Here is a 27697-nt window from a genome sequence, read left to right as displayed (position 1 = left end):
AACTCCTGCGGAACCAACAGACGCAATTGTGACGTAAGGGCCTGGTCAGGCAGTGCACTTCCTCGGAGCCGAGCTTACATCGTGCATCGCAGTTTATTAACCGCTACGGATCTGAGTTTACGAGACAGGAGACAGGACGAAACTACAGGCTTTGAAAGCGCTCCTTCCCAGGCTCACAGGCAGCAGACGTGACGAAGAAGGAAACAGCGGTTCTTCGATACGTAGGGAGCTGACTCCTGGTCCCCCAACAGACGGGGTGGGGGTGGGGGGCTTGCCGCGGTCAGTTATGCCCCACCCACCCTGAGCTTCACAGGCGACCAGGGGCTCCCATTTGAAGGGGGAGGAAAAGAGGACACTCAGTGAGATGCAGTTATTTGCCCAGGGTTCTGCAGCTCAAGCAGGACTAAAACCCACAGCCTTGCCCTTTCCCATACAAGACACCCCTACATGCACCCCTACTGCTGAAATGATGTGTCGCCTCCCCCCCCCTCCCCTCCCCCCCGCAGATCAGGTTCCGGACCTCAGAACTTTGAAGGCAGGGTTATGAGAGGAATGACACCCCAATGATATGTGAAGGTCCAGTGGCACTAGGGTTGAAGATGAGGTGGTTTAGGAAGCAGCCCAGATATTTCAGGGTTAGGGCATAGGCAGATCAGTATCTTTGCTTGGTTCTAAGGTCCTTGAGTCCTGTCTTATACTAGGTGCCTCCTGAGCCATGGAGATCCCTGTCCAGCCTAGGAGAGAGAGAAAAACAAAAAGGTGGTACAGGAGCAAGACCTGGATTTTACCTACTGGTTTGGGGAGAGAAGCCAGAGAATTGAAGGAGAAGATCTGGTGCTGGTCAAGCTGGAGGTCCCCTAGGACCTCCCCCCAACACATGTTTTCTCCTTTGCACTGCCAACATATCCCTCCTTGACCTCTAGGGGTGATCTCAGTCTCCTCTAAATTCGGTGCTGTGAATATTCCTTTATTCTTGGATGCCTCAGCACTTATATGTATCGTTTTTTATTTAGTTCCCCTGCATCTCTCCCAAGGCATTAAGAAAACAGGAATTGGCTTTATACGTCCCACCCCCAACTTTTATCCTTAAGCTCGGAACTCACTGTCTGACAGCTTCAGGGATGTGAACCTGATCCAAGGAGATGAGTTGGGCCAGCTCTCGCAGGCTGTTCAGAAAACGGATCTTTCGTGTGAACTTGGAACTGAAAAGAGAGGATAAGCCAAGTGTGTGTTGTACTGGGAAGAGGGCTCCTGGAGAGGCTTACAAAGGGACATGTGACAAGTATAGCATGGTTAAGGCTAGAAGGAGCCAGGGTGGGGCAAGATCTTCTTAATCTTGATTTTGAAAATGGGAGCGGGTCCTGGTCCCCAAAGCTTATACCTGATGAAGGGTCGCAGCAGTGCCAAGAATGCCTTCACATACCATGTGGTGTGGACAACGACCAGGCCACGCAGGTTTTTCCGGAGGCTGCAGAATAGGAGATTGTTCTGTTCTCCCACCTTCATTCCAGAAAATCAGGTGGAGCTATCTTCTGTGCTTTCACTTCTGCAGTTTCTAGATTTCTCTGGCAGTTGGGGCTAGTCCCTGCTCCTCGGCCACAGTCTGAGCCCCACCCATCATGTTTAGCCCTGCAAAGCTCCTCAGTTTTATTTCTTTTTAAGTCTTTTTTTTTTAATGTTTATTTATTTTGGAGAGAGAGAGAGACAGACAGAGTGCAAGCAGGAGGAGGGACAGAGACAGAGGGAGACACAGCAGAATCTGAAGCAGGCTCCAGGCTCTGAGCTGTCAGCACAGAGCCTGATGCGGGGCTTGAACTTGTGAACTGTGAGATCATGACCTGAGCCCAAGGCCAGAGCTTAACCAACTGAGCCACGCAGGTGCCCCAAGGCTCCTTGGTTTTAGGAATCTCTTGCCAGAACTCTTCAGCCTGGAGTCCTCCTCTGCCCCACCTCCCTCCTGTGCCCTACCCTTGCCTAAGTCCTTGGCGACTCCCCTGTCCCCTCCCCTTGTGACGAGGACAACTGACAGAACTCCAGGTGGAGGAAGGCCAGTGGGGGGGAGGGGGGAAGAAACAAAAAGAAAAAGTGAGCAAAGGGAAGATGGGGGAAAGAAAGGAGGAAAAGGGAACATCGCATGGAACAAAGCCTTACGGGTCAGGGAAGCAGGCAGAGAAGAGAGGCAGAGACAGTGGCTCCTGGGAAGTGAAATAAATGGTGAGATGGTGACCAAAGGGAGCACCTTCTGTGTGCCAGGCAACATGCCACGCTGATTTATTTGATTTTCACACGTGCGCGATGGCGAAGGTATTCTTGTTGCTGTTCTGCAGAGAAGGAAATGGAGTCCCAGGGAGGCTAAGTGACTTGCCCAAAGTCATACAGCAGGTAAATGGGAAAAGCAAGATCTGCGACTAGATTTCCCTGACTCCGAGAGAGGACGGAAGACAGGGGAGGCCTGGAAAGGGGTGTAGAGGGACAAGGTGAAGAGGAAGGGGCTACGTGGAAGAAGAAAGAATGGAAAGAGGGAAAGAGAAGGCACAGAGAGAGTGGCAGCCCCACTGCCCCGTGGCTCACCGCCGGTCCAGAGCATGGTAACACTGGCGCATCCAGCCCAGAGGTGGGACCTGGGCTCTAGTCGTGCCTCCGCTCAAGTGGACAAGCAGGTAATTTTCAGCTACCAGCAGCTCCAGAGTTCCCACCATATACCTGGGGGGCACACAACTGTCAAGGAAGGGACATGCTTCAGGATGTGGGGTGTCGGGGGGACATGACTGTAGACTTTCCAGTCAGCTTCTGATCACAGGGTGTTCTTGTTGTTGCTTTTCCCTCCCAACATCCACCCTGGGGCCCTTCAGGGCGTCGGACTCACCTGAACAAGTGCTCCATGACATAGGTATAGTTGGGGATGCTGCTGCTGGGTAGGTAACAGGAAGCAAAGACAATGACAGCATTGAGGCCATCACCATGGTAACCTGGAGAGGACAAAGGGACCATTTATTCAGTCAACAGCTACACATTGACAGTACATCTGTTTAGGTTGAAGGACTCTGAGGGTCTCTGAAAGTTACAGGAAGGATTTTGTACCCAGTAACGGAGTTTCCAACTCAAGCCTTTTATTCAGTAAGTCACAGTTCTTACCCCTCCACTTATGGTAGTCATTACCTCCATGAGAGAGGACTTTCTTATAGGGCTCAATGACCGTCATGTCCACTCGCTGTTCCCGCTGTCCTGTTCGGAACACTCTCCAGTGACGACCATCTTCTCCAGCTACATCCCACACACAACCCCGGCCCAGCCTTTCTGCTGCTTCATTGGCCCCCAGACCCTCTGCACGGGGCAGCTCATCTAAAAGAGAGGGATGGGAAAGGGTCCATAAGGCACGGTACATACCTTCAGTGTCTTGTAACTTCCCCAGGTTCTTAGAGTTGATTACTCCAACATCTCATTCCTCAGTGTTTTCCAGGACTCCAGCCCTAGTTTGTCCAATCAATACAACTGCTTGCTGGTTTCTATTTCCTGTGACTCATGATCCTCACTTTTTCACTAGACACTGGCCTTGAGGTAACCCTGCACTATGGTAGGTCCATGGCCCTTGCCAGTATTAGTTTTTTTCCGTATTCTTCTTTCCATGCTTTTCCTTGGGTGAGCTCATCTCTTCCCATGTCTTCAATCACCACCAGTAAGGTGATGATTCCAAATTTGCCTCTCTAACCCACACGTCTCTCCTAACTCCAGACCCATGTCCCTAAACGCTTAGAGTGGACATCTCTAGTTTGTGTCATCTTCAAGTCACCAGACCCAGCTGTAAGTCAGACTCATTCTCTTCCTCCCCTCTCCCATATTTCCTTTTTTTTTTTTCTTATTTTTGGGAGAGCACAAGTAGGGGATGGGTAGAGAAAGAGGGACAGATGATCTGAAGTGGGCTCTGCTTTGACAGGCTGACAGCAGTGAAGCTGACGTGGGGCTCGAACTCATGAACTGCAAGATCATGACCTGAGCCAAAGTCAGACACTCAATCAACAGAGCCACCCAGGTGCCCCAGCCATATTTCCTTTCTTGATGACTACATCCATCTAGCTGCCTGAGAGAGAAAACTGATGTCATCCAAGATTTTCTTCTCTGTCAGTGCTCAAGCCAGCTGGACCCCATATCTTCTTCCATCTATCTCCATTATATTCTCTTATTATTCTTTCCACTATTGCTGTCCTGATTCAGGTTCTTAGCATTACTCACCTGGCTTTAGTGCTAACCTCTTAACTGGTCTCCTTGCCTCTAGTTTGTTTACTTCATTCCACCTTCTACCCCCTTGCTACAGCAAGCTTTGTTTTCTACCCTACCTTTCTTATTCAAATGGCAATATACCATATCCAGCAATTCTGCATGATCCTTCCATAGCAATGGAAACAGCCGCTTCATCTTAAGAAATTGTTGCCTAGTATTTAGTATTCCATTGCATGGACACACCGTATTAGATTTAATACTCGACTGATGGACCTTTAGGTTGTTTCCAACCTCTTTAGAGCCGTCAAATCTGATCATGTTACTCCCTTGATTAAAACCATTCAGTGCCTTTTCATTGCCTACAGGATAAAATCTAAACTCCTCAGTATGGTAGCAAGGACCTCCATGATTTGACTCTTGCCAACTTAACATAGCACTCTGATTCAGAAGCTCAAGTGACAATTTGGACATGTGGTTGGCATCTGAAGTCCAGGGCAATCCTGTAGGGGAGCCCTTAACCTGTGGGGTCTGTGCTGACTCCAGTCAAGCAGCATGGCTGAACTGTAAGACACCCTTTTGATGTCTGGAGAAGTGGAGAATTGGTTGGGGTGGGGAAAACCCACACATCTGGTGTCGGAAGTGTTGTGAGTAGAGAAGAAACAAAGTTTTCCTTAATATCAAAATAGTCATGCTTAATACTTTGAATTCTCCAACATGCCACGTTCTTACCCAACTTGTTTCTTCCACCTAGAATGCCTCCCCAGCTACCTGATAAAGGCCAGCTCAGAATCACCTCCTCTGTGAAGTCTTTCCTAATGTTTCTCAGGCAAGAATTGACCTTGTTCTCATCCCTGCTGACCATAACCTATACATATGTAGACCATAATCCTTAACTATGTTTATTTGCATAAAGTATGTATATTTTAATTTCCTATTAAACAGAGAATTCCCTGAGGATAGGACTATCTTATTCATCTTTATAACTCAGTTCTTGCTCAGTAATAGCATGTAACACTCACCGGATAAAATTTTCCTTAATAAACAAAGGACCCTCCCCACCCCTCTACTGATGACTCTCGCATGGGATCTATAGGCTCTAGCTTTCTGTTCTGAGGAAAGTAATTTTGCTGACCTTATCACTTGGTCCCCACATTATTGCTTCTAACTTTAGTCTGATTAAATCCATCCTGAGCTGCTTTAACTCTAGCTTCTACTCCGAGGGGCGCCTGGGTGGCGCAGTCGGTTAAGCGTCCGACTTCAGCCAGGTCACGATCTCGCGGTCCGTGAGTTCGAGCCCCGCGTCGGGCTCTGGGCTGATGGCTCAGAGCCTGGAGCCTGTTTCCGATTCTGTGTCTCCCTCTCTCTCTGCCCCTCCCCCGTTCATGCTCTGTCTCTCTCTGTCCCAAAAAAATAAATAAACGTTAAAAAAAAAAAAAAAAAAAATTTTAACTCTAGCTTCTACTCCTACCAGCTCCAGCCTCAGGTTTCTTTCCCACCTTCCCATTCAAATTCATGTCCACTGTCCAGCTGCTCCGAGTCTGAAGGTGTCTCCAGTTCGTCTACCTCCAGGTCAGAACTGCCATCAGGAGAGGAAGGTTCGGAATGAGTGGGAGAAGCTCCACGGCCTCCAGTCTCCTTAGTCAGATTCAGCTGCAACTCTGGGGCAGAGAGACGCTTACGCATGGGGCGTGGGCTACACAGGGCTAAAGTGCTTGGTGTACCTGGGATTGGGAGAAATGAGAAAAGAATAAAAAAGTATGTGTGTGTTGGCAAGAAGAGATGGAATTCCTGCATATAGAAGTAGTGAGATGGGGTAAATTCTAAAGAAGAACTAACATGGGACATTGGGGAAAAGAGAAGTAGAACTGTGATGGGATGAGGGCAGCAGTCTGGGCTAGAATCAAGAACTTGAGGCCTACTTTTTTTTTTTTTTTATGTTTATTTATTTTTGAGAGAGAAAGAGCGTGAGTGGAGGAGGGGCAGAGAGAGAGGAAGACACAGAATCCGAAGCAGGCTCTAGGCTCCCAGCTGTCAGCACAAATCCCGACACGGGGCCTGAACTCATGAGCCGTGAGATCATGACCTGAGCCGAAGTTGGACACTCAACCGACTGAGCCACCCAGGGGCCCCGAGACCTATGTTCTAATTTACCAACCTGCCTGTGAGTCTCTCTTGGGATCCTCAGGATCTTCAGAACGGTCAACTTCTTCAGGAAGAAGTCTAGAGGGGAAAGATTCCAAGGGGGAGCAGAAATGAGGGTAACCGCATCGAGCCAGGTATCAGTTTATCAGTCCTCTTGCCCTGCCACGATTTTCTCACCTCTGCCTCCCTCCCCCGCTCCTTCCTTCAAGTCCTAAGGAACATCCCTTAAAGTCCTCACCTGGGGAATCCCTCATCCTGCCACTCTTCCTTCAGCTCCAGCTCCCCGAGTCTCAGGGGTGCTGCTGGCCCTGCTTCAGCATTCTCCCCAGCCCTAAGAGTCCCAGGGGAGAAGAGGTGATCGTGAGACAAACTTGGCAGTGTCTTCAGGGAACTGGATCATAGGTAGGAGACACTGGAATGAATAGTAATTAAGGTACAGAGCAGAGAGCAGGCCTTAAGAAAACCCTCAGATCTCTTGTCTTCTGGATACTTCTACTACCTCCACCCCTTCCTGGAAACAGATCACCCCCACGGTGGGGTTTTCAGAGCCCAGGGAGGGTGGAATGTAAAGCTAATTGTATCATCGTATTTAACTCTGTGGCCTTGCTCTACCTACACGAGAGTGGTGAAGATATTCCTTGTTACATACGATTGGGTGGAACTTGACAGACCTGCCCAGCTGTCACCAGGCAGGGCTGGGGATGATGGCACCTCGTCAGGCCTGATGCTGGGGAGTGGTCAGGGCAAAGCCTGACAGAGGTGGAGGGGTGGGGGAAGAAGGTAAGGAGGAAGATTTGCTGGGAAGGAGTACCTGGACCTCAGCTTCTTTCTGGGTCAGCTTTCCTGAGGGCCATTCTGGGGAGTGGATATTAGAAAACACAACAGGCAGGCTTTTCTTTCTTTCTTTCTTTTTCTTTTAAGCTTATTTTGAGAGAGAGAGAGACAGCGAGCAGGAGAGGGACACAGAAAGAATCCCAAGCAGGTCCACACCATTAGCACGGAGCCAGATGTGGGGCTTGAACCCACGAACCATGAGATCATGACCTGAGCCGAAACCAAGAGTCAGGCGTTTAACTGACTGAGGCACCCAGGCCCCCCAACGGGCAGTTTTATCAGATACAACACAATAGGGGATTATCCTGAACCCCCAGTTCCTCATTTTCTACCTGAAGCCACTCTACTTCTCTGCAAATTCCTTTTCTTGCAGTTGGGTCTCTTCCAGGAAGCCAAGATTTGCCCTGGTCAGAGCTCACAACTATTCATTGCTCGTTTCCAATCCAGTGGGCCAGATCTTACTTACCCAAGGTCTAACGTCTTTTCTCCCACCTCTTGTGTGGTCCCCATCTTGCCACGTTGGTCTGTCTCCCTTAAATGCTTGCAGCTGTCTTGAGAGTGGGTTGTCCTGGCTCCCCAGAACTTTCGTGGCCTTCTCTGTCTCACTGCTAGATGCTCCTGCCTCCAAGGAAGGCAACCTCGCCTTCAAACAGGTTTTGCCACCTCCCTTTCCCTTCCCAAGGAACAGGTTTGCCCAAGAGAAAAACCCTGCCTATGTGGGGGCGGGCTTTGGAGGAGAGAACATTTTCTAAAATGGCTAGTCTCAGGGGAGTCAAGGAAGGCAATTTGTTTTCCCTTCCAGACTCCTTATAATCTTCTGGAAGCTACTCTTTATTTTTTTAAAAACTTATTTATTTTGAGAGAGACAGAGAGCAAGCAGGGGAGGGGCAGAGAGAGAGGGAGAGAGAGAAGCCCAAGCAGGCTCTTGCAGAGTGAGTGCAGAGCCCGACATGGGGCTCAGTCTCACAAACCATGAGATCATGACCTGAGCCGAATCAAGAGCTGGACCTTAAGCGACCAAGCCACCTGGAGGCTGCTATTTAAACAAAAAAATCAAAAAAAACAAAAAGCAAAAGACAGTGGTAAAAAAATATTTTGGTTTTGAGACTATCTTGGCCCCACTTTTTGAGCATAAGCAAGATTGGGAAAGCCATCTTTAGGAGTGTTCTGGGTTCTAGAAGAAGAAACAAATGAAAGGCTGAGGATAAGGAGAGATAGAAGGCTGTAACTCCTCATTCCCAAAAAGAGTTAATGAAGGGAACCATCCCCCAGAGCAAGAAGAAGGGAGATGCGTCTTGAGGAGACTGAAACCATTATCAGAGGGAAGGGCCTGATTACAGTTATAAAAAGAGACAATGAGACCCCAAACAGGAAAAAAAAAAAGCATTTAATACTTTAACAAAATGCAAAATAAGGTACCCGAGTTACAAAACATAAATTCCTTTGGTTCAGAAATCACACAACTATTTTTACCTTCCAATGGCTACAGACATCATCCCCTAAAGCGAAGTCACATCATCCCCCTCTTACTGAAGACGTCATGCCAAAACTGTCACACATCCCACTGTTCGGTGGAACCACTGGCAACTTACATGGAATAGGGCCGTGGGGTAGGAAAAAGGGGAGCAGGTTGGTCTGAAGGCAAAAGGGAGACTCTACACATGCAGAACGAGTCAGTGGGGGAGTGCTCTGTAGGTCACTACGGTATGAATCACACCCCTGTACATGCTACATGAGGCTGAGTCCCTTGGTACAATCACATATAAATACAATTCACCCACCCTGAGCTTTCCCAGGGAAAACAGAAATAAAATACACACACACACACACACACACACACACACACACACACACAGAAGCAGGGGAGAGATGGCAAAAGAGGCAGATCCCAGAATACCAGAGAACATCTAGTCCAGACCCTTGGTCTTACGGATGGGGAAAATGAGACCTAGAGAAATGAAGGGTCTTGCCAAGAGAGACATAGTTCACGGCACTCAGTATTAGAACTCCATGTTCCCTTCGATATGAACAAGAAGAGAACGAGATGGACAAGGAATTTGGGGCCACCAAAGCAGGGCATAGAGCCGGGGCTCTCACTGCACTTTTGCTGTCTTTTGGGAAGAGTGCCTATGTGGTCTTAAGGCCTTCCTGGGTGTCTCCTGAACTCTCAAGAACCAGGGGTCTTCTGGGTCTTTTCAGGGTCCCTGTGGCTCTGGGGTATCCCAGAAACTGAGAGCCAGGCCAGCTGACCAGGACAGAAGATAATGGCCTCCCAACAATCCTAAAAGAGTCAGAATGAGCTCAGAACACAACTGTGGCCACCTCGGCCTTAGACACCACCACTTAACTGGGGGCAGAAAGAGGAATCATGGGGCCGGATTCTGCTGAAGGCTGAAAACAGCAAGAGAAGTTTCCAAAAGCACACTCTCTCTTCTATCTAGCTGAAAGGAGGTAACCAATAAATACCTGAATGAATAAGAGAATAAATGAATACAAGGAGACAACGATTGCTTGGTTTCATGAGAGATACCGGTTCTGTTGAAGAGCCTTACTGAGGGCACTGCTGGGGTATGCTTTCCTGTGCCGCTCTGCCGCAGCTATGCAGGTACTACCTTGTGCCCCTGGCCAACGAGAAACAGAGGAGAGTCAGTGCAGATTTGGAGAATTAAATTAAATAATATAATCTGTCTAATGGGTAGAGATCTGGAGAAAAGGCCAAAAGCCATCCCTCAAGCAACTGTTTTCTTTCACTTCTTTCTCCTCCCAGGTTCACGAAAACAGTACACCAGACCCCAGAGCACCGAAGTCAGAACTGCTGACACATCTCAACACGTGCAACTGAGGTGGTTCGAGCAACCGCCCTCCCTACCCTGACCGCCCCCAGCAGTCACTTCTGAGACAGTGAGGCAGCAGTCGACTGTGACAGTGAGATCTGACTGCACTTCTCGAAGATGGCCTCAGCTGAGAGTTTTGGCAGCCCCTGATCCAGGGGGCATTCGTCCACCAGGCTGTTCATGGGCGTGGGGGGCAGTGGAGGCTCCTCCTCATCTTGACTCAGTCCAGGCACCAGGGAGCTCCCCGCCCTGTCCAAGTCCTTGTCTGCCTGCTCCCTGCACACACCCTCGGTCTCGGGCTGCCCTGACGGGATCTTCACAGAGTCAGAATATGCTGACAGGGCCTCCTGGAGCAGAGGCAGAAGTTTCTTCCGAGATACCTGGGTGTTGCCCTGAAGATAGGCCTGGAGGTTAGGGTGGGTGCTTGGGGCAGGGGTCAGCTTCAGGGACGGAGAGTGGGAGCATTCCAGAACTCCACAGATCTAAAGAGGAGACAAGATGGGGAGATGGTACGTGAGGTGGTGAAGCAAACAGCTGGGGTCTCTTAAGTTAGAGGCTTTCCTTATAGAAGGAGAAATACTTTTGATTAAATCAGCCAGAGTTCAGTATTACTGCGAATACATATAGTATTTAGAAACAGAAGAAACATTTGATGTTTATTTTTAAGACAGACACACACACAGAGAGAGAGAGACAGAATGTGAGTGGGGGAGGAGCAGAGAGAGAGGGAGACAGAATCCGAAGCAGGCTCCAGGCTCTGAGCCATCAGCCCAGAGCCAGACACGGGGCTCGAACCCATGAACTGCGAGATCAGGATGTGAGCTGAAATAGGACGCTTAACCGACTGAGCAACCCAGGCGCCCCAATTGAGATCATATATTTAATTTTTGTAAACCCAAGCCTGGAGAGATTAAGCATCTTGAGCAAAAGCACGTAGATGATGGGAGTCTGAACCAGAACCTAGGACCCCCTGACCTAGTGTTGTTTCCAAGTGTATATCTGTGCTCAAAAACTTGAACTCTATCCTTAGCTAGAATGGGACACACATGTAGACTGAGGTCAGGGGCAAGACAGAGGCAGAAAGAATGAACAGATCAAAGTGGGGGTGGGAGGTACATCAGGCGTGGTGCTGAGCCTGACCACTTCCACATATTACCTCATTTAATCGTCACAACTACCCTCTAAAATTTGGATTAGTATTACCTTCATTCACAGGTAGGGAAACAGAGGCTTAGATGAAGTAACTTGCCTAAGGTCATAGTTTGAATGAAGCAAAACTGACACTTGAAGCCAGGTCTGCCACCAAAACCAGTGTTCTAAACCACTCTCTTCTATCGTTTCCAACAGAGGAGGAAGAGACGAAATGGCAGGACACGCTGTGAAACCTCTTTCCCATTTCCCAGTGCAGAGGCAGCCTGGACAGTGGGGGAACCCTCTGTTATCTGCAGAACTTTGCAAGGGTGTGGTGGGGGGGGAAGGTGGGGACACTTAGGAAGGTGGGAGAGACACTTCCCATGGCCAAAGCACCCTTTCCTTCTGGACACGATTAGTGAGAGCCACCATTTATTCAGTGCTTACTCTGTGCCCAGCAATGTACTTTACGTACGATATTAGGTTTAATGAGCACATCAGGCTAATCAGTGGGTAATACTATGCCACGTACAGATTCAGAAGTCAACTGACTTGCCTGAGCTCAGAGAGCAGGTAAGTGGCCAATCTGGGACAGAAAACGTGTCCATCTGCCTTTTAAAACTGTAGTTCTGGGGTACCTGGGTGGCTCAGTCAGTTGAGTCTGCTTTGGATTCTGTGTTTCCCTCTCTCTCTGCCCCTCCCCTGCTCATATTCTCTCAAAAAATAAAACGTTAAAAAAAAAAACCAAAAACACAAAAACTACTTCTTTCCACAGTGCCAAACTACCTTCCACTGAATGAAATCACATTTGCTTTGTGGAAGAGAAGGAAGGGTGACATACCTTCCATGGATGCAAAAGATTATCAGGCTGTATGCAGACCAGTCTTTAGCAGCCTTCACGTAGCCCAATAAACCCCAAAGTCCCTGGACTGACTCACATCCACTTTTTTTTTTTTTAATTTTTAAATGTTATTTTTGAGAGAGAGACAGAGAGAGACAGAGCATGAGGAGGGGAGGGGCAGAGAGAGGAGGAGACACAGAATCTGAAGCAGGCTCCAGGCTCTGAGCTGTCAGCACGGAGCCTCATGTGGGGCTTGAACTCACGGACTGTGAGATCATGACCTGAGCTGAAGTCGGACGCCCAACCAACTGAGCCACCCAGGTTCCCCTCGCGTCCACTTTTAAATTCTTCTTCCCTGGGCTAATTGCCCAGTAACCAACAGAGGAAAAGAAAGGGGAAGAAGTGGGAAAGGTGGCCAAACAGATCAGGAAGGAACACCTGTGCTTCAATCCCTTTTCTACAGAATTAGCATTAGACACTGTCATTCATCGCTGCACAGTTAAGTAGTAGAAAAGGCTTCTCTTGAGTTTCCCATTTTCAAGGCCATAGGGTAAAAAGGAAGGAACTGATTTTCTGGGGTGAAGATTAAAGATTAGGCTAAGAATCGAATTTTAACTCCAGATTTATAACACTGTCTTTTAATCTGATTTCAAGGTCCTTCTAAGTGGGAACTGTGTCTCTAATTCCCTTTGAATCTCTCTTAACAGTATGACTAAGGCTATTCACATATAGAATGGGGAAGGGCAGGGAGGGAGGATTCTGGAAAGAGGTCAAAGGACTTCTGTGTAAACACAAAAACCAAGCAGAGGTCTTTACAGCACTGGGCAGTGCTCACAAGCAGAGCTCTGTAGGGACCTCAGGCTGGAGAAGAGACAGAGACTCACCATCATTCGGAGCGCTGCATGGGGACAGAAAATAGCCAGCTGCCGCACTGGTTCATTGTGAGTGTTGAAAAAGATAGTCATGGCGACCAGGACATCACAGTTGTGCACCTGGCAGAAAGCATGGAGGTCTGCAATGAGGCCAGACCTCTGCAGGAAGGCCTGAAAAAGAAGAAATGGGGCAATGAAAAGGGCTACCGCTGGACTCTCCTTGTCACCAGTAAAAAAACGTGTTCACAAAGGGTATCTTTCCATGTTAACCTGGGTCTTGTTCTCCAGAAAAAAGGTATCCAATATTTACTCTGTGTTCTCTGTGTGCCGGGAAGCAGTATGTAGTATGGGGAAAATATAGGTTTTGCGTTCAGACAGAACTGGTTTGAAGATCAGCTCTGATAGGTAACTATTAGCTGTACCATCAAGGAGTTGTATCAACCTCCCTGGACTTAAGTTTGAGGATAAAACATTTACCATGTGCCTATTTTAAGAATTAAAACATGATTGCGTATGTAACATGCCTGGCACGTACAACGCCCTCCTGCTCTTGCCATTTTTTAAGCAAGGTCTTCGCCTCATGGGTATTTTCATTCTAATAGAACAATGGCACACACCGGTAACACACACGGGACAAGTGTATCATTGGCTCTTCATTCTTTGCCAATCTCTACTCTTCTCCAAAGTCTCATGTGGTATTTCCTCTACTGAATACTACTACCAGCCGATCCAGATCAGGGCTTTTCTCTGTCCTTGGCATATCTCACGTGTCAATTTCTCACTGTGTCAATTTATGCTATTTGGCAAGCCTTTTCTACTCATATGTTTGTTTCCCAAACTAGGCAGCAAGGGAAGAGACCAGGCCATTTTGTTTTATTAAAATTATTCAGTAGTTTTACACAGTATTTATAGAAAGCTGTACAGACTATGGCAGGATGTGTTCAGATCCAGTTGCCAAATGATTTAAAATGAATATGATATGGAACCAGGTAGTAAAATACCGTTATCAAAGTTACAGTCATTCACCCATTCAACAAAATTTACTGAGCACCGGCTATGCGCCAGGTACTGTCAAAGGTGCCGATACAGAAGAAACAGAAGAAACAGGGCTCCAGCCCTGGTGGAGCTGATAAACTGGCAGAGGAATGTAGACAATAAACAAGGAAACCATGAAATTGATCACTTCAGTCCATTAACTGCTAAGGATAAAACAAAATTTAAAATATTTTAGAGATTTTTGAGCACGAAGGATATTATGTTAGTCACAGTGGTCAGGAAAAACCTCTTATAAGAGGAGACATCTGAACTAAGACCTGAGTGATAAGGAAGAGCCAGCTCCGCAGAGGGAAAAGCCAGTGCAAAGGCCCTAAGGTGGGAATGAGCTTAATGGACCCCATGAACAGAAAGAAAATGAGTGTGGCTATAGCACTGTGAGTACAGGAGTGGGGCTGGAAGGAGATGAGGTCAGAGAGAGAGAGAGAGAGAGAGAGAGAGAGAGAGAGAGAGAGCGCCAAATCAAGGAGGGTCCTGTAAACCACAGTAGGGCTGTTATATTCTTTTTTTCTTTTTTTTTTTTTAAGTTGTATTTAAGTAATCTCTACACTCAACGTGGGGCTTGAACCCACAACCCTGAGATCAGGAGTTGCACGCTCCTCTGACTTAGACAGCCAGGTGCCCCTGGGGCCTTTAGATTCTATCAGGAGCGCAATGAAAAGGCAGCAAAGGAAGGGAGCTGATGTGATCAGAATTACATCTGTTTTGTTTTGTTTTGTTTTGTTTTTTCAGACTTACACCTTATAAAGACATGACTCTGGCTGCTATGGGGAGAATGGTTTGTAGGGGTGCAAGAGCAGAGGCAGGGAAACCGGTATGCAGGCTATTGTGGTAGTGCAGTGAGAGGTCACGGACTGTGGGAGTGACAGCAGACCTGTCTGCTGAAAGGGAAAGGTACATGGGTACAAGATTTATTTTGGAGATGAGCCAGCAATGAGGGGCAAGGTTACATATATAACTGAAGATTTTCTCTCCCCACCCACGCCTTGCTCTTACCTCCAAATCCATATATATTGCACTAATGGCCACCTTAATGCCTTGTCTGCAAATGGTCTTCTGGTCCTTTCTCAGCATTTGCTCAGTGGTCAGTCCTAGACAGTGAATGTGAGACCAGGGGTCAAACAAGAGAGCCCAGGGTCCCCAGCCCAGGAAGGTGAGGACACCAAGATGGGTCAAAGGTGAGAACAAACACAGCCTCTCCTTGGGCCAATGAATAGGGGAGATAACTAATTATTATATGATTATAAACAGATTATTTTACCCCTTTCTGTGTTGTTTTAACCTTCTGTAAGTACATGTGGTACTTTTTTTTTAAGGTCAATAGGTAGTATCTGGGTAACAAATTATGGAAGTTTTTTTGTTCTCTTCCTTTGTCCTTTGTATATTTACCCTAAATGTTTCTTCTGCTTCCCTAAACAATTATCTAGATCTCACTCAGATAATTTAGCATTCCCTCAGCAGATTTTACTCATATACTTTCTGATTAGCCCAGAAACCTCTGACACTCTTAATATATTCCTCCTTCTCCTACCCATTAGCCAGGATAGTAAATCAATTGATTAGCTCATGATCAGACTCACATACTACCTCGGTTCTCTCTGATTAAAGCATTATACATGCTCTGAAAACTGTTTCAATAGTGTTCAAAAATACTGTGAACAAGGCTTGTCCATCTGTTTTCTCATGCGGGAGGGAGAGAAGTCAGTTTATTGTTTCACACCTGATACATCAAACTTTGCCTTTTGTAGAGAATCAAAGATGTCATTTCTGTTGGGCAGATCTGGGAAGAGGGCCTCCAGCTTCTCCACATATCTGCTGTCCTTTGGGGTTGCCTTTCCAACTTTCAGGTCCATGTTGACACAGTCCAGGATGATTGTTCCTGTGGAGGCAGGAGGCAGGACTCAAATCCCATGGCCTTCCATTCACAACCACTAGAACACACACAACCCTCCAACCAGGTGGACATAATACAGGGAAGAGCGTGCAGCAAACACACTGGAAACGACATGAGGAACTGGGACTATGTGCTGAGTAAGACCACCCAATTCCAAACTAAAATGTGGGCAGGCAGAAAGGGTGCCTGAGCAGCTCAACCCTCAGAGATCTTGAGACCGAGTCAGAGAGACACGATCTCCCTTCTGTAGCCAAATTCCATTAAAAAAACCTAGAAATTGGAAGAGATAGTCTAGTTCAATCTCTCTCTCTCTTTTTTATTTTTTACAAATGGAGAAAATGAGAACAAGAAAGGTTGAGAAATCTTTGCTCAAGGTCACATAGCCACCAACAGGCAGCTTCTAGGTCTGTCTTCCTTTCTGCTTTCACCACAGCCTTTTCATGCCTGATTGCCCCCCTGAAAGAACCCAGCCTTTGATACGAGCTGGATAGCTTTGAAAGGGTATGATTAAGCTAGAAGAGGCTAGATGTTTCCACTCTCCTCTGGGGTGGACACGGAGGAACTAACCCGAAAGCCACCCTCACCGTGCAGAAGGGCTGCAGTTTGCCTGTCCAGGATCTCTGGTGCCCCCTGCAGGATTCTCTCGGTCACCAGGGTAGCGCAGGATCCCACCAGCTCAACTGAAATGTGGCAGGGAGGGCAGTGTCTCTGCTCGATGGGTCGATGGTCTAGCACCTCTGCAACTGTCTCCTCTAGGGCCGAGTCACTTCTGTGTGGGAAAGTGGGTGTGGGGAAAAGAGAAAGAAAGATAGGTGGGGGGACTCCAGCTGCTTGTAACCAAAGCTCCACCTCACCCATGAAGGAAAATGCACATCTTAGGCAAACACTAAGAACTTTGGTCACTTCCACCTCGGCCTCACTGCTCTCAATTCTTTTCTTTCATGTGAGAACCGAAGTCATCTTTAAATAGTATATAAACGGGAAAAAATAGTACATAAGTGAACTTGGTGAAGTATCAGCGACAAGCATCTCATCCACGTATTTGATCTCCTTAGGAGCTGCCTTTCCGACTGACACGCTTGGCACCCAGTATTTCAGTCTCTCCTGTCACTCAATCTGCTTAATACCCAAATGGCACACAGTTCACCAGATCCTATGGACTCTACCTCAATCCTTATCCGTCTCCTCCTTTCCAACCCTCTGCTATCGCCTTATTCTAAGCCCTCAATATCTCTCACCTAGATCGTTCCAACAATTTCCCAACCAAACACCCACTTCCCGTCTCAGGCCCTCCTAAGCTATCCTCCACAAAGCTGCTGAGTGATCATCTGAAAAATGCAAATTTGATTCTGTCAGGATCTGGATAAAATATAATTCACAATAGCTCCCCACTATCCTAACATCAAGTCTAATCTCCTTGGCAGGGCCTAAAGGGTGTCCAAAATCTAGCCCCACCCACCTCCCTAGTCTCACCTCTTCCTATGTCCTACTTCTGGGTCACATTTTATGCTCCAGCCATGCATAACAAATTCCATTTCTCCCAATCTACCATGCTATTTCATGCCTGCCTGCCTTTGCTTATATTAACTCCTCTCTCTGCCTGGATGCTCTTCCTAACTACCTCACCTCCCCATTCCAAGAGCAAACACTCAAGAGTGAGATCAAGGGTCACCTCTCTTAGGAAACTTTCCCTCGTATCCTCTGCTCCCCTCCAGTATATTTCACTACTCTATCCTCTACACACCTATTTGTCCTCTCGAGGGTCAGTTACCACACACTGCTAACACCCGTCACAATGACACTGAGATATTTTCTTTTGTAGGAAATAATTTTGCTTTTTAAAAAAATTTTTTTTTATGTTTATTTATTTTTGAGAGAGAGAGAAACAGAGCGTAAGTGGAGGAGGGGCAGAGAAAGAGGGAGACACAGGATCCGAAGCAGGCTCCAGGCTCTTAGCTGTTAGCATAGAACCTGACGTGGGGTTCGAACTCATGAACTACGAGATCATGACCTGAGCCAAAGTCAGACGCTTAACTGACTGAGCCACCCAGGCACCCCCCCACTTTTTTTTTTAATGTTTATTTATTTTTGAGAGAGAGAGAAACAGAGCGTAAGTGGAGGAATTTTGTTTTTTTGTTTTTTTTTTTTTAATTTTATTTATTTATTTTGAGAGAGAGAGAATCCCAAGCAGGCTCCAAGCTGCTTGGCACAAAGCCTGATACAGGGCTTGAAATCACAAACTGTGAGATGACCTAAGCTGAAAACCAAGAGTCAGATGCTTAACTGACTGAGCCACACAAGCGCCCCCCCAAAATAATTTTGCTTTTTAAAAATTAAGAAAAGGGGGGGCGCCTGGGTGGCGCAGTCGGTTAAGTGTCCGACTTCAGCCAGGTCACGATCCCGCGGTCCGTGAGTTCGAGCCCCGCATCAGGCTCTGGGCTGATGGCTCGGAGCCTGGAGCCTGTTTCCGATTCTGTGTCTCCCTCTCTCTCTGCCCCTCCCCCATTCATGCTCTGTCTCTCTCTGTTCCAAAAATAAATAAACGTTGAAAAAAAAAGAAAAATTAAGAAAAGGGACCCCTGGGTGGCTCAGTCGGTTAAGTGTCCAACTTCAGCTCAGGTCATGATCTCACAGTTTGTGAGTTCGAGCCCTGTGTTGGGCTCTGTGCTGACAGCTTAGAGCCTGGAGCCTGCTTCAGATTCTGTGTCTATCTCTCTCTCTGCCCCTCCCCTGCTCGCATTCAGTCTCTCTCTCTCTCTTTTAAAAATAAACATTAAAAAAATTAAAAAAAAATTTTTTTTAATTAAAAAGAGTTGGGGCACCTGGGTGGCTCAGTCGATAAGCATCTGACTCAATCTCAGCTCAGGACATGATCTCACGGTTTGTGGGATCAGGCCCCACATCAGGCTCTGCGCTGACAATGTGGATTGCGATTCTCTCTCTCTCTCTCTGCGTGTCCCTTCCCTACTCCCAAGCCCCCACACACATGCTTTCTCTCTCTTAAAAATAAATACATAAACTTAAAAGAAAATAAAAATATATTTAAAGATTAAAATTAAAAAGACCTGCAACTGGGGCGCCTGGGTGGCTCAGTCAGTTATGCATCGGACTTTGGCTCAGGTCATGATCTCACAGTTGGTGAGTCTGAGTCAGAGCAGAGCCCACTTCAGATCCTCTGTCCCCATCTCTCTCCCTCTCTCTGCCCCTCCCCCAAATCTGCACACATGCTCTCATCTCAAAAAATATTAAAAAAAACCCAAACAGTTGCAACCATTATTCAAAGGCTTCTGTTACAGTGAATCTGCCACAAAATAATGGTACTAAAGGCAGATTTAAATTATTTCTGAGTTATCCTTTAGTTTGACTTCTCTGTGTTTCTATTTCTTTTTGTTACTTGCATAACTGGAGAACTAACAATATTTTCTGTTGATTTTCTATATCTGATATAACCCAGCAACTGCAATTAGCCTGTGAGATCCCCAAGAGCAGAAATTCTTCCTCTCTTTATTTCTTACTCATCAGAGCTCAACATGGCACATGTTAAATATTGGCTTAACTTCCTTCCACTTACTTGGGTAAGACATGATGGTCAACAAGGATAAGGGTGAGTTGGCCAGCCTGGTGCAAGGCATGGAGGTCAATTTCATCCCGGAAAATCAAGAGGGACTCTGGAATGTGAATCTTCTGAAGGAAGAAGACGTTGTCACCTCGTAGAGGTAGCTCAGAACGTTTTATATTTAAAACTGGCACAAAGACTTCCTCAGTCTCTGTTGTCTGGATAAGGAAAGTGAAAAGAACATATGGCAATGTTTTGGCATAGACAGGAAAAGTAACAAGATTATTGGAACCAGAGGAGATATGATCTTGGGGAAGTAATTGCCTTTCTCAAAGCCACACCTACCCAGTTGATAAAAACAAAAGGACGACTCTTGCCCTCTCTCCTTCTTAGTATACATGAAGGTCAAGAAGACAATTCATGGAAAAGACCTGGTTCTAGATGCTGCAGAGAAGGGATTATTAATCCTTAAGAGCTGACCTGGGCATGAGATCACTGGTACCCAGAAGAACTCAAATAATAAACAGCTTGAATTTGCCTTATGATTTACAAATTCTTCAACATACATCTACTCATTTGATCCTCCCAGGGGCACTGCAAAATAGCATCATTTCAGATTTTAGAGATTGTGACCTGAGACTCAGTAAGGTTAAGGGATTTAACTGACCCAAGGGTAACTGGTGTAAAGTGGCAGCGCTGGGTCTTGGATCCAGATCTTTGCATTCTCAAGGACTCTGTTGCTAAGTACTCACCTTTGCCAGGTAAAAAGCCAGGGCAAGAGCTGACACCATGGAGTCCAAGTCACAGGCTTCATTTCCCAGCACAACATGTAGCGGCCGGGACTCCTGTTGAGGAATGAGAATGGGACGCTAGCAGACATACCTTTGTCCGTTTCCACTGCCCTTACACCTGAGCAGGGCTTCCCACACACCCTCTCACTGATCTTCACAGAGGAGGTGGGTCAGCCAATCTTATGACAGTCCTCATTTCATGGATGTGGATATTAGCAGACAGGCCACCTGTGTGTTGCTAAGTTTAAGCATTCCACATCCAACCAGGAGGTAGAAAAGTGCCCTTTCTTCTACTACGCCGTCTCCTTGATTGTTTTTTTTTTAATTTTTAAAAAAAATACTTATTTATTTTTGAGAGAGACGGAATGTGAGTGGGTTAGGGGCAGAGAGAGAGGGAGACAAAGAATCCAAAGCAGGCTCCAGGCTCTGAGCTATCAGCACAGAGCCCGATGCGGGGCTCAAACTCACGGGCCGTGAGATCATGACCTGAGCCGAAGTCGGACACCCAACCGACTGAGCCACCCAGGCGCTCCTCCTTGATTGTTAACTTAAAGAACAGCAGTAAATAATTCTCTAACGTCTTACGCCTCTTTGGGCACTCGAGAAATCAAAGGTAGAACAGTTGGGATAGGTGATAGTCAGGCTGCATCAACCCCAGTTTCCTCCCCTGACCCTGCTGTTTTCAAATAGGGAAAAACATCCATACACTTCTAAATCATAAGAGGCGAAGAGCTTTTGAAAATAAAGGTAAAATAAAATCTAGTCCATGATCCAGTTACCCAATCCATGAAAATGCCCCCAGCCCTTTATTACTATCATTATTATTATTTTTAAAGTAACCTCTATACCCAATGTGGGGCTCGAACTCATGAGCCTAAGATCAGGAGTTGCACATTCTACCGACTGAGACAGCCAGGTGCCCTGGAACTTTTATTTTTAAAGCTTTGAAAAGTCCAGCTGCTGATAAGAACTGAGGAGGGAGGGATATCTGCTGTTAGTATTAACCTTGTTCCCTTGTGTCTCCCTAGCTATCAGAGTCTTAAATAACAACCTGAAGAGGTAGGTACTTTAAGAATTATGTCCATGGCTCAGTTTAGGGCACAAGAATTCTCTCTTACAAATTTACTTTGGAACTTACACCTCAGCGTGCTTCTGAGAGAGGAAGAGATAAAAACAAAATGAGAGCTACCAGTTACAGCAGAGTTTCCTAATTTCAGCACCAGTGGCATTTTGGCCTGGATTGTTCTTTGTTGTAGGGGCTGTCCTGTGTGGGAGAAGTTTGGCAGCAACCCCAGACTGTACCCACAAGATGCCGGTAGCACACCCAGTCATGAGAATCAAAAATGTCTCCAGATGTGCCAAATATTCCCCGGGAGCGCAAAAGCACTCCCAGTTGAAAACTGCTAGGTTTTCAGGTAAAAATCCAAACACTCTGACTTCTTCAATCAGGGAAGATTTACTAGATGCCAAGAGTTTAGAAAAGTAGGAATGGGGTTCAGAGGAGCAAAACATAGCAAGCAATAGTTATCAAGTAATATAACTATAGGAAGAAAGGGAATCTGGGGGAACCTAGAATCATCTTGCCTGTTTGGCTGTTACCCTCCCTCCCCCAGAAAGCTACAGCTAGAAAGGTACAATTTTAGAGGACTTTTGGTGGCAAAAATCGCCCTATCCAGTAACTAAACAGGTTTTTTTTCTCCTTAAGTTTTATTTATTTAAATAATTTCTACACCCAACATGGGCTCTACACCCAACATGGGATCCCACAACCCCAAGATCGAGAGTCAGATGATTTTCCAACTGAGCCAGCCAGGTGCCTCAGGTTTTTTTGTTTGTGTTTTTTAAGTTTATTTACTTATTTTGAGAGATAGCACAAGCAGGAGAGGGGCAGAGAGAGAGAGACAGAGAGAGAGAGAGAGAGAGAGAGACAGAGAGAGAGAGAATCCCAAGCAGACTCCACACTGTCAGTGCAGAGCCCAACATAGGGCTCAAACTCATGAACTGTGAGATCATGACCTGAACCAAAATCAAGAGTTGGATGCTTAACTGATGGAGCCACCCAGGCGCCCCCCCACACAAGTTTTTTTATTTTAAACTACCCCCCCACCCCCCACATCTCCTACTCCCACCCTCAGAGAAGTACAAAAGGCAGAGGTTTCGCACAAAGGACCTGCGGGGAAAGTCCGCCCTTAGGTTCTCCCCTGCACCCATTTCTCTAAGCCTACCTCAAGAGGGTGGCAGGCCAGACCCACTCACACTGAACGACACAAGGGAGGGGAGATTCTTTTCAATATTAAACTCTTTTCCTACATAAGGGGAGAATTCAGTCCTATATTAACTCCTCTAACTTGCAATTTCTCCTTTGGATACCGGAGAAAGTCCCCCTGTTTCCCGGATACCGAGAACTGCCCAGATGGCTGCAGACCAGAGTGACAACACAGCACTTGAGGTAAGTGACTGTGGAGATAGCTTGCTCACTGAAGCAGCAAGGGGAGGCACTGTGTTCACTGGAAAGGGAACTGTGTAAACACGAGCGGCCATATGGCCCGGACGCTAGAGAAATAAGGTAAGAGGAACAGAGAAAAGGCAGAGCAAGTGGGACCCCCCTCGTGCTGGGCCCTCTGAGAAACTTTCCAAAACTCACTCACACTAGTGCTGCTCCAGCTGAATGAGGATGGGTCAGATCCCCAGCATGGAGGGGGGCTAAGCAGGAGAGCAGGAAGTAGGCGCCACATACAACTCTGTGACTCTGAGAGGATACCCACAGGAAGGGGAATAACTAGCCCCTTGTGCTTGTTCAAGCCCAGATGGCAACCCAAAGGAATGAATATCAAAGGAGTCCTCTGGGCTTTCAGCCCATCTTGAAGCAGGCCTGAGCAGAGGCTATGGTGGCATTCCCCTCCCCTGTCACGGTCCACCATCATCCCAGCCTGTCCGGTCTACTCACCACCCACAATACATGCTGTGTATATTCCCAGCTGTGCCCTTTAAGCGGCAGAACTGTCATGTGAAGAGGTCGCAGACTAGGGTTGAATCCCAGCTCTGCTTCTTAATTTTTTTTTTAACATTTACCTATTATTGAGAGACAGAGAGAGACAGAGCATGAGCAGGGGAGGGGCAGAGAGAGACGGAGACAGAATCTGAAGCAGGCTCCAGGCTCCGAGCTGTCAGCATAGAGCCTGACACAGGGCTTGAACTTACAAACTGCGAGATCACGACCTGAGCCTAAGTCGGAAACCGACTGAGCTACCCAGGCACCCCTCCCAGCTTTGCTTCTTACCTGTTATGGGACTTCGGCCTCTCCAAGCCTCATTTAAAAATGATAATCGTGTAACCGATTTCATGCAGTTGTGACAAGGATTAAATGAGATAACCCATAAGTGTCTGCTCTGTAGCTGCCTTCCATCTTCTCCTTTCCCTACCGGTCCCTGCCTCTTCATGCCACCTGAAGGCCCTGTCTCTGGGATGCCTCCCCTGGCCACCCAGGCCAGAGCAATACTCTTCCGCTAGACCTCCAGCTTCCAGCACCTGCAGCCCTCATATGGAGCTTCTACCCTAAGGAGCTCGCCCTCTTTTCGTGGGCATGTATCTTAACTTTTAACATAGTTTATGACTTAGTGACCATTCATTCTGTTATTCAAATGGGGACACTTGTGAAGATAAAAAAGGGTGCAATAAATGGTTATATCTGAATAAACTAAACTGTCCTGGGCTGCCCAACTTATAAGGCACCCTTCTCTTCATCTAGGAGGAGCGTGTGTATCTCTTAACCTTCCACCTCTCCCCCCATCCCCCACCAGTTGAAAGCAAAGCCAAACTGCTTCGGTTTTCTGACCATCAGAGGAACAGTTCAGGACAGATATAGCTATACTTAGAGCAGGAGGAAACCTGAGCTGCCAGTGGAAGAAATGAAATCTGAGCACCCCAAGTAAATATAAACTTTTCTTTCTTAAACAGACAAACAAAAACACCCAAAGCTGGTAGTAACAATGACTGTGTCCTGATGTTCTTTGTGGCCTCGTGTGGGGAGAAAGGATAGGCTCTAGGGCTGGCAAAGTCAACCACTTCCCTTCTGAAGCTGAATATGGTCTGACACCTAGTCTACAAAATAGTTAATGAGGGAAGGAAAAAAAGAGCCAGGGATAGAGAAGCCCTCCCAGCACAGAGAATGGTATAGATATTGAGGAAAGGACTGTGCTGTCAGAAGGACAGCTGGCCACTCCTGATTCCTGCCCTATGCATACAGGAGGGCAGACAACACACATTATCCGAAGGCAGCTGGATGGATACCACCTATACTTGAACGCAGCCCCGCCTTGAAGCAAACAAAGGTTTTTATCCACTAGACGTGAAAGATGAGTCACCATGAATACGATATTTAGTTAAACAGGATTTCTTTTAAAATGGAACATCCTAGGGGCACCTGGGTGGCTCAATCAGTTAAGTGTCTGACTTCGGCTCAGGTCATGATCCCACATCGGGCTCTGTGCTGACAGCTCAGAGCCTGGAGCCTGCTTCGGATTCTGTGTCTCCTTCTCTCTCCGCCCCTCCCCCACTCGTGCTATCTCTCTGTCTCTGTCTCTCTCAAAAACAAATAAACACTAAAAATAAATAAATAAAATGGAACATCTTACTATCGTTGTGGCAGAGGCTATAGAAAATTTCTCTGGTTATCAGGGGTGCTTGGGTGGCTGAGTTGGCTGAGTGCCCCTCAGTGCCGACTCAATTTCTACTCAGGTCGTGATCCCAGGGTCATGGGATCCAGCCCCACGTCAGGCTCCATGCTGAGTGTGGAACCTGCTTGAGATTCTCTTTTTCTCTTTCCTTCAGCCTCCTCCCCTGCTCAAGTACGCATTCTCTCTCTCTCTCTCTCAAATAAAAAAAATATATATTAAAAAAATTTCTCTGGTATCAAATAACAAAAATAAATCAATAGGGGAATTGGCCGGTTAAACGCTGTCTCTATCCTATGTAAAAGTCAAGCATTCACATTTCCCTAAAAGTTATACCAAAGCTTAACAGAAACACTCAAACCTAATAGAGTCTGTCTAAATCATGTATCTCTTTACACAAGAAATCATGGTGCAGCTTCTGGAGAATTAGATGGGGAGAAGATAAACGATCTTTTTCATTTCGTATCTTTTTTGTATTTAAATCTTTTCACAGTGTACATTTACTACTTCTATAATTAAAAACAATCTAGTATTTATTTATTTTAAGTTTATTTATTTTAAGAGAGAGCACTAGCAGGGGAAGAGCAGAGAAAGAGGGAGAGAGACATTCCCAAACAGGCTCTGCTGACCACGTGGAGCCTGATGCAGGGCTTGATCTCACCAACTGTGAAATCATGACCTGAGCCAAAATCAAGAATCGGACGCTTAACTGACTGAGCCACCCAAATACCCCTCTAGTATTTATTTTTACTTTTTAAAGTAAGTGATATGCCCAACGTGGGGCTTGAACTCATGATCCTGAGATCAGGAGTCACATGCTCTACTGACTAAACCAGCCTGGCACCCTATAAATTAAAAGCAATCTACATTGTTGGCAACCACCTGTATGTCCTGTCACCAGTTCCTCCACTAAGATTCCTAGAGTCTGATTTTCTCATTTCTTCCAGCCCCGGCTAGGCTGTGTGATAATAAGAACTCTAAGATACAACTTCACCTTCACAAGTTCACAAGTTTGGAAAAATAAAGATCTAGATCTTGCTTCTTGGGGCATGAATGCAGGCAGAGAAAACTCAGGATACCAGCAATACTGGAAAAATCCAGTATTTTTCAGCTTCATACTGCTGTAGGAGATATACTGTTAACCTGGGGGGACTCTGGAGTGAAGATGACTTAGGATAGATGCATGCAATGAAAGGCTATTTGGTGAGGTTTCAGATCTAAGGGCTCTTTACCAAGTGGTAGAAAGGAAACCTGTCATTTGGGTTCTGCAGTGGGGGGGGGGGGGGGGGCACTTGGAACAGTGCCGCAAAGATTCTACATTAGTCCTCCAATGAGCTCCCTATGGTGCAAATCAGATGTAACCTAATGAATTGGTTCCAAACTGCCCTACACATTAGGTCAACTTTCCCGAAGTTTGTATTTCACAAGGAAAAATTTGGTGCAATTGGTATTAAAATTGTCCTTTGTCACCTATACTTCAGGTGAGGACATTCATTTATGCCAGAAGCCGAATCTGCAAAAGGAAAGAGGTGACTTTAAGGATTTGTTAAAGACTAGAATCTGTCGCCCAAGGGAATCTGCAGAGTTTAAAGGTACTTCAAAAGGAAAGCATAGTCAACCATCTGTCTAGGTCTCCACAGGGGCAGTGTCACTTGAGGTAGCAGGGGCCAAGGGACCTCTTCCAGCCCCTGTCTGGTCAGCTTTGTGCTGCTAACTGGGAGTAGCAGCCTAATGTGCATGACCAGTCAGCATGGCTGGGAGATAGATTCCAACCAGCTCCGGGCACCGTAAATAAGCCACAAAGCATTCAGAAATCAAGCTTATAGTTTTGATTCCAAACACACTTTGGGCTTACCCCTTCCTGGCGAGGGATTCTTACGTAATTTACATGTGGGTTAAGGCCAAAGAAGAAAACTGAAGGCAAAGGAATGCAAGTTTTGGGTCAACAACTGATACGCCTGCAGTACTGAGCATGTTTAGCTTAAAACCAGATTTAAAGTAAAACACCATGACCACCTCAAATCTAGAATGAGTTCGGCCCGCCAGACAAAAACAGCTCTTCTGAGGCAATAAGGCTGTGGACACTGGTTCCCTCCTACCCCCGGGGCTCACAGGGAGGCCAATGGGCCAAGGAGGCCCTGCGAGCGGAGAACTGAAAGAGGGGCGGGGAGAAAGGGATAAATACACCCCGCGGGGCACGACTGGCGGCACCACAGTCCTTCACCTTTTGACGGAGCTGACCCAGGCGACGGCGAGCAGAGGCTCAGATGCAGTTCCCAGACCCACGATTCCCCCTCCCAGCTCTTGGGGAAACCCCAAAGGCAGGAGCCAAAAACGGGGAGACTGAGCAGCATTCCCCCGAGCTAGGTTCTCGTTCCTCACTCCTCCGGCCCCAAGGCTGATCTGATCCCAAGCCCCCTCCCCACAATTCTGTGCTCCTTCCCCACACACCCTCGGGGGTCCCCAGATCCCACATCTTCGTTCTTCCTGGACCTCATACTCCATTCCTTACAGTCACAGACCGGGATCCGTTACCTGCAGAGCGGCTCGACAACCCTGCAGGTAGTCCTCCATGGCGAAGTCCCAAGGTGTGCCACCGCCCCTGGCCGTGGAGACGTTACCAGGCGAATGCTCCCCGCCTCGGACTCAGGGGCTTGGGGCGAAAGTCAGGAGGCGGGACTCGAACCCGCCACACAGCGATTCGGCCCCAACCCCGGAGGAAGTGCGTAATCCGACACTCCTGGAGTCCGACGTCGCCCCGCCCCAGAGGCGGAGGCGGAGCTCTGCGCCCAGAGACTCACGGGACCCCTTCCCGGAGGGGCGAAGTGGGGCGTGGCGCGGGGCGTGCTGGGAAACGT

At 47.1% G+C, this 27697-nt stretch overlaps 2 protein-coding genes and 1 long non-coding RNA gene across 9 annotated transcripts; 1 reads left to right on the top strand and 2 right to left on the bottom strand.

Annotated features, from left to right (window-relative positions):
* Positions 1-74: 74 nt before the first annotated feature.
* BNIPL (BCL2 interacting protein like) lies at positions 75-8437 on the bottom strand. Of its 5 annotated transcripts, none has more exons than XM_086718169.1 (10): positions 7661-8039; positions 6599-6691; positions 6374-6438; positions 5715-5939; positions 3160-3342; positions 2867-2969; positions 2572-2718; positions 1424-1468; positions 1104-1202; positions 75-734 (listed from the first exon to the last, which is right to left on the bottom strand). In XM_086718169.1, exons 1-10 carry the CDS (start codon positions 7702-7704, stop codon positions 698-700), a joined length of 1041 nt encoding a protein of 346 aa, XP_086574295.1. In that variant the 5' UTR covers positions 7705-8039; the 3' UTR covers positions 75-697. The 5 variants fall into 5 exon arrangements, with proteins under 5 accessions (XP_086574295.1, XP_086574293.1, XP_086574294.1 ...); XM_086718167.1 differs by having other exon boundaries at positions 1382-1468; positions 7661-8035; XM_086718168.1 differs by having other exon boundaries at positions 1382-1468; positions 2572-2703; positions 7661-8030.
* Positions 695-10636, top strand: LOC147578350 (uncharacterized). Its single transcript, XR_015255111.1, has 2 exons — positions 695-2660; positions 9962-10636. It is a non-coding gene; the product is annotated as an uncharacterized LOC147578350 (long non-coding RNA).
* Positions 8561-27561, bottom strand: PRUNE1 (prune exopolyphosphatase 1). 3 transcript variants are annotated; one of them, XM_086718164.1, is made up of 9 exons: positions 27375-27561; positions 21356-21430; positions 20128-20220; positions 19391-19593; positions 16404-16588; positions 15646-15804; positions 14922-15016; positions 12885-13043; positions 8561-10510 (listed from the first exon to the last, which is right to left on the bottom strand). In XM_086718164.1, exons 3-9 carry the CDS (start codon positions 20164-20166, stop codon positions 10082-10084), a joined length of 1269 nt encoding a protein of 422 aa, XP_086574290.1. In that variant the 5' UTR covers positions 20167-20220; positions 21356-21430; positions 27375-27561; the 3' UTR covers positions 8561-10081. The 3 variants fall into 3 exon arrangements, with proteins under 3 accessions (XP_086574290.1, XP_025768018.1, XP_025768020.1); XM_025912233.2 differs by lacking the exon at positions 21356-21430; XM_025912235.2 differs by lacking the exons at positions 15646-15804; positions 16404-16588; positions 20128-20220; positions 21356-21430; positions 27375-27561 and having other exon boundaries at positions 19391-19589.
* Positions 27562-27697: the final 136 nt, after the last annotated feature.

This window comes from Puma concolor, chromosome C1 (assembly GCF_028749965.1).
Source record: "Puma concolor isolate L17-30 chromosome C1, mPumCon1.1.hap2, whole genome shotgun sequence".
Classification (NCBI taxonomy): Eukaryota; Metazoa; Chordata; class Mammalia; order Carnivora; family Felidae; genus Puma; species Puma concolor.
The sequence above is the reverse complement of the archived record's forward strand: the minus strand, read 5'-3'. Positions and strand labels throughout refer to the sequence as shown.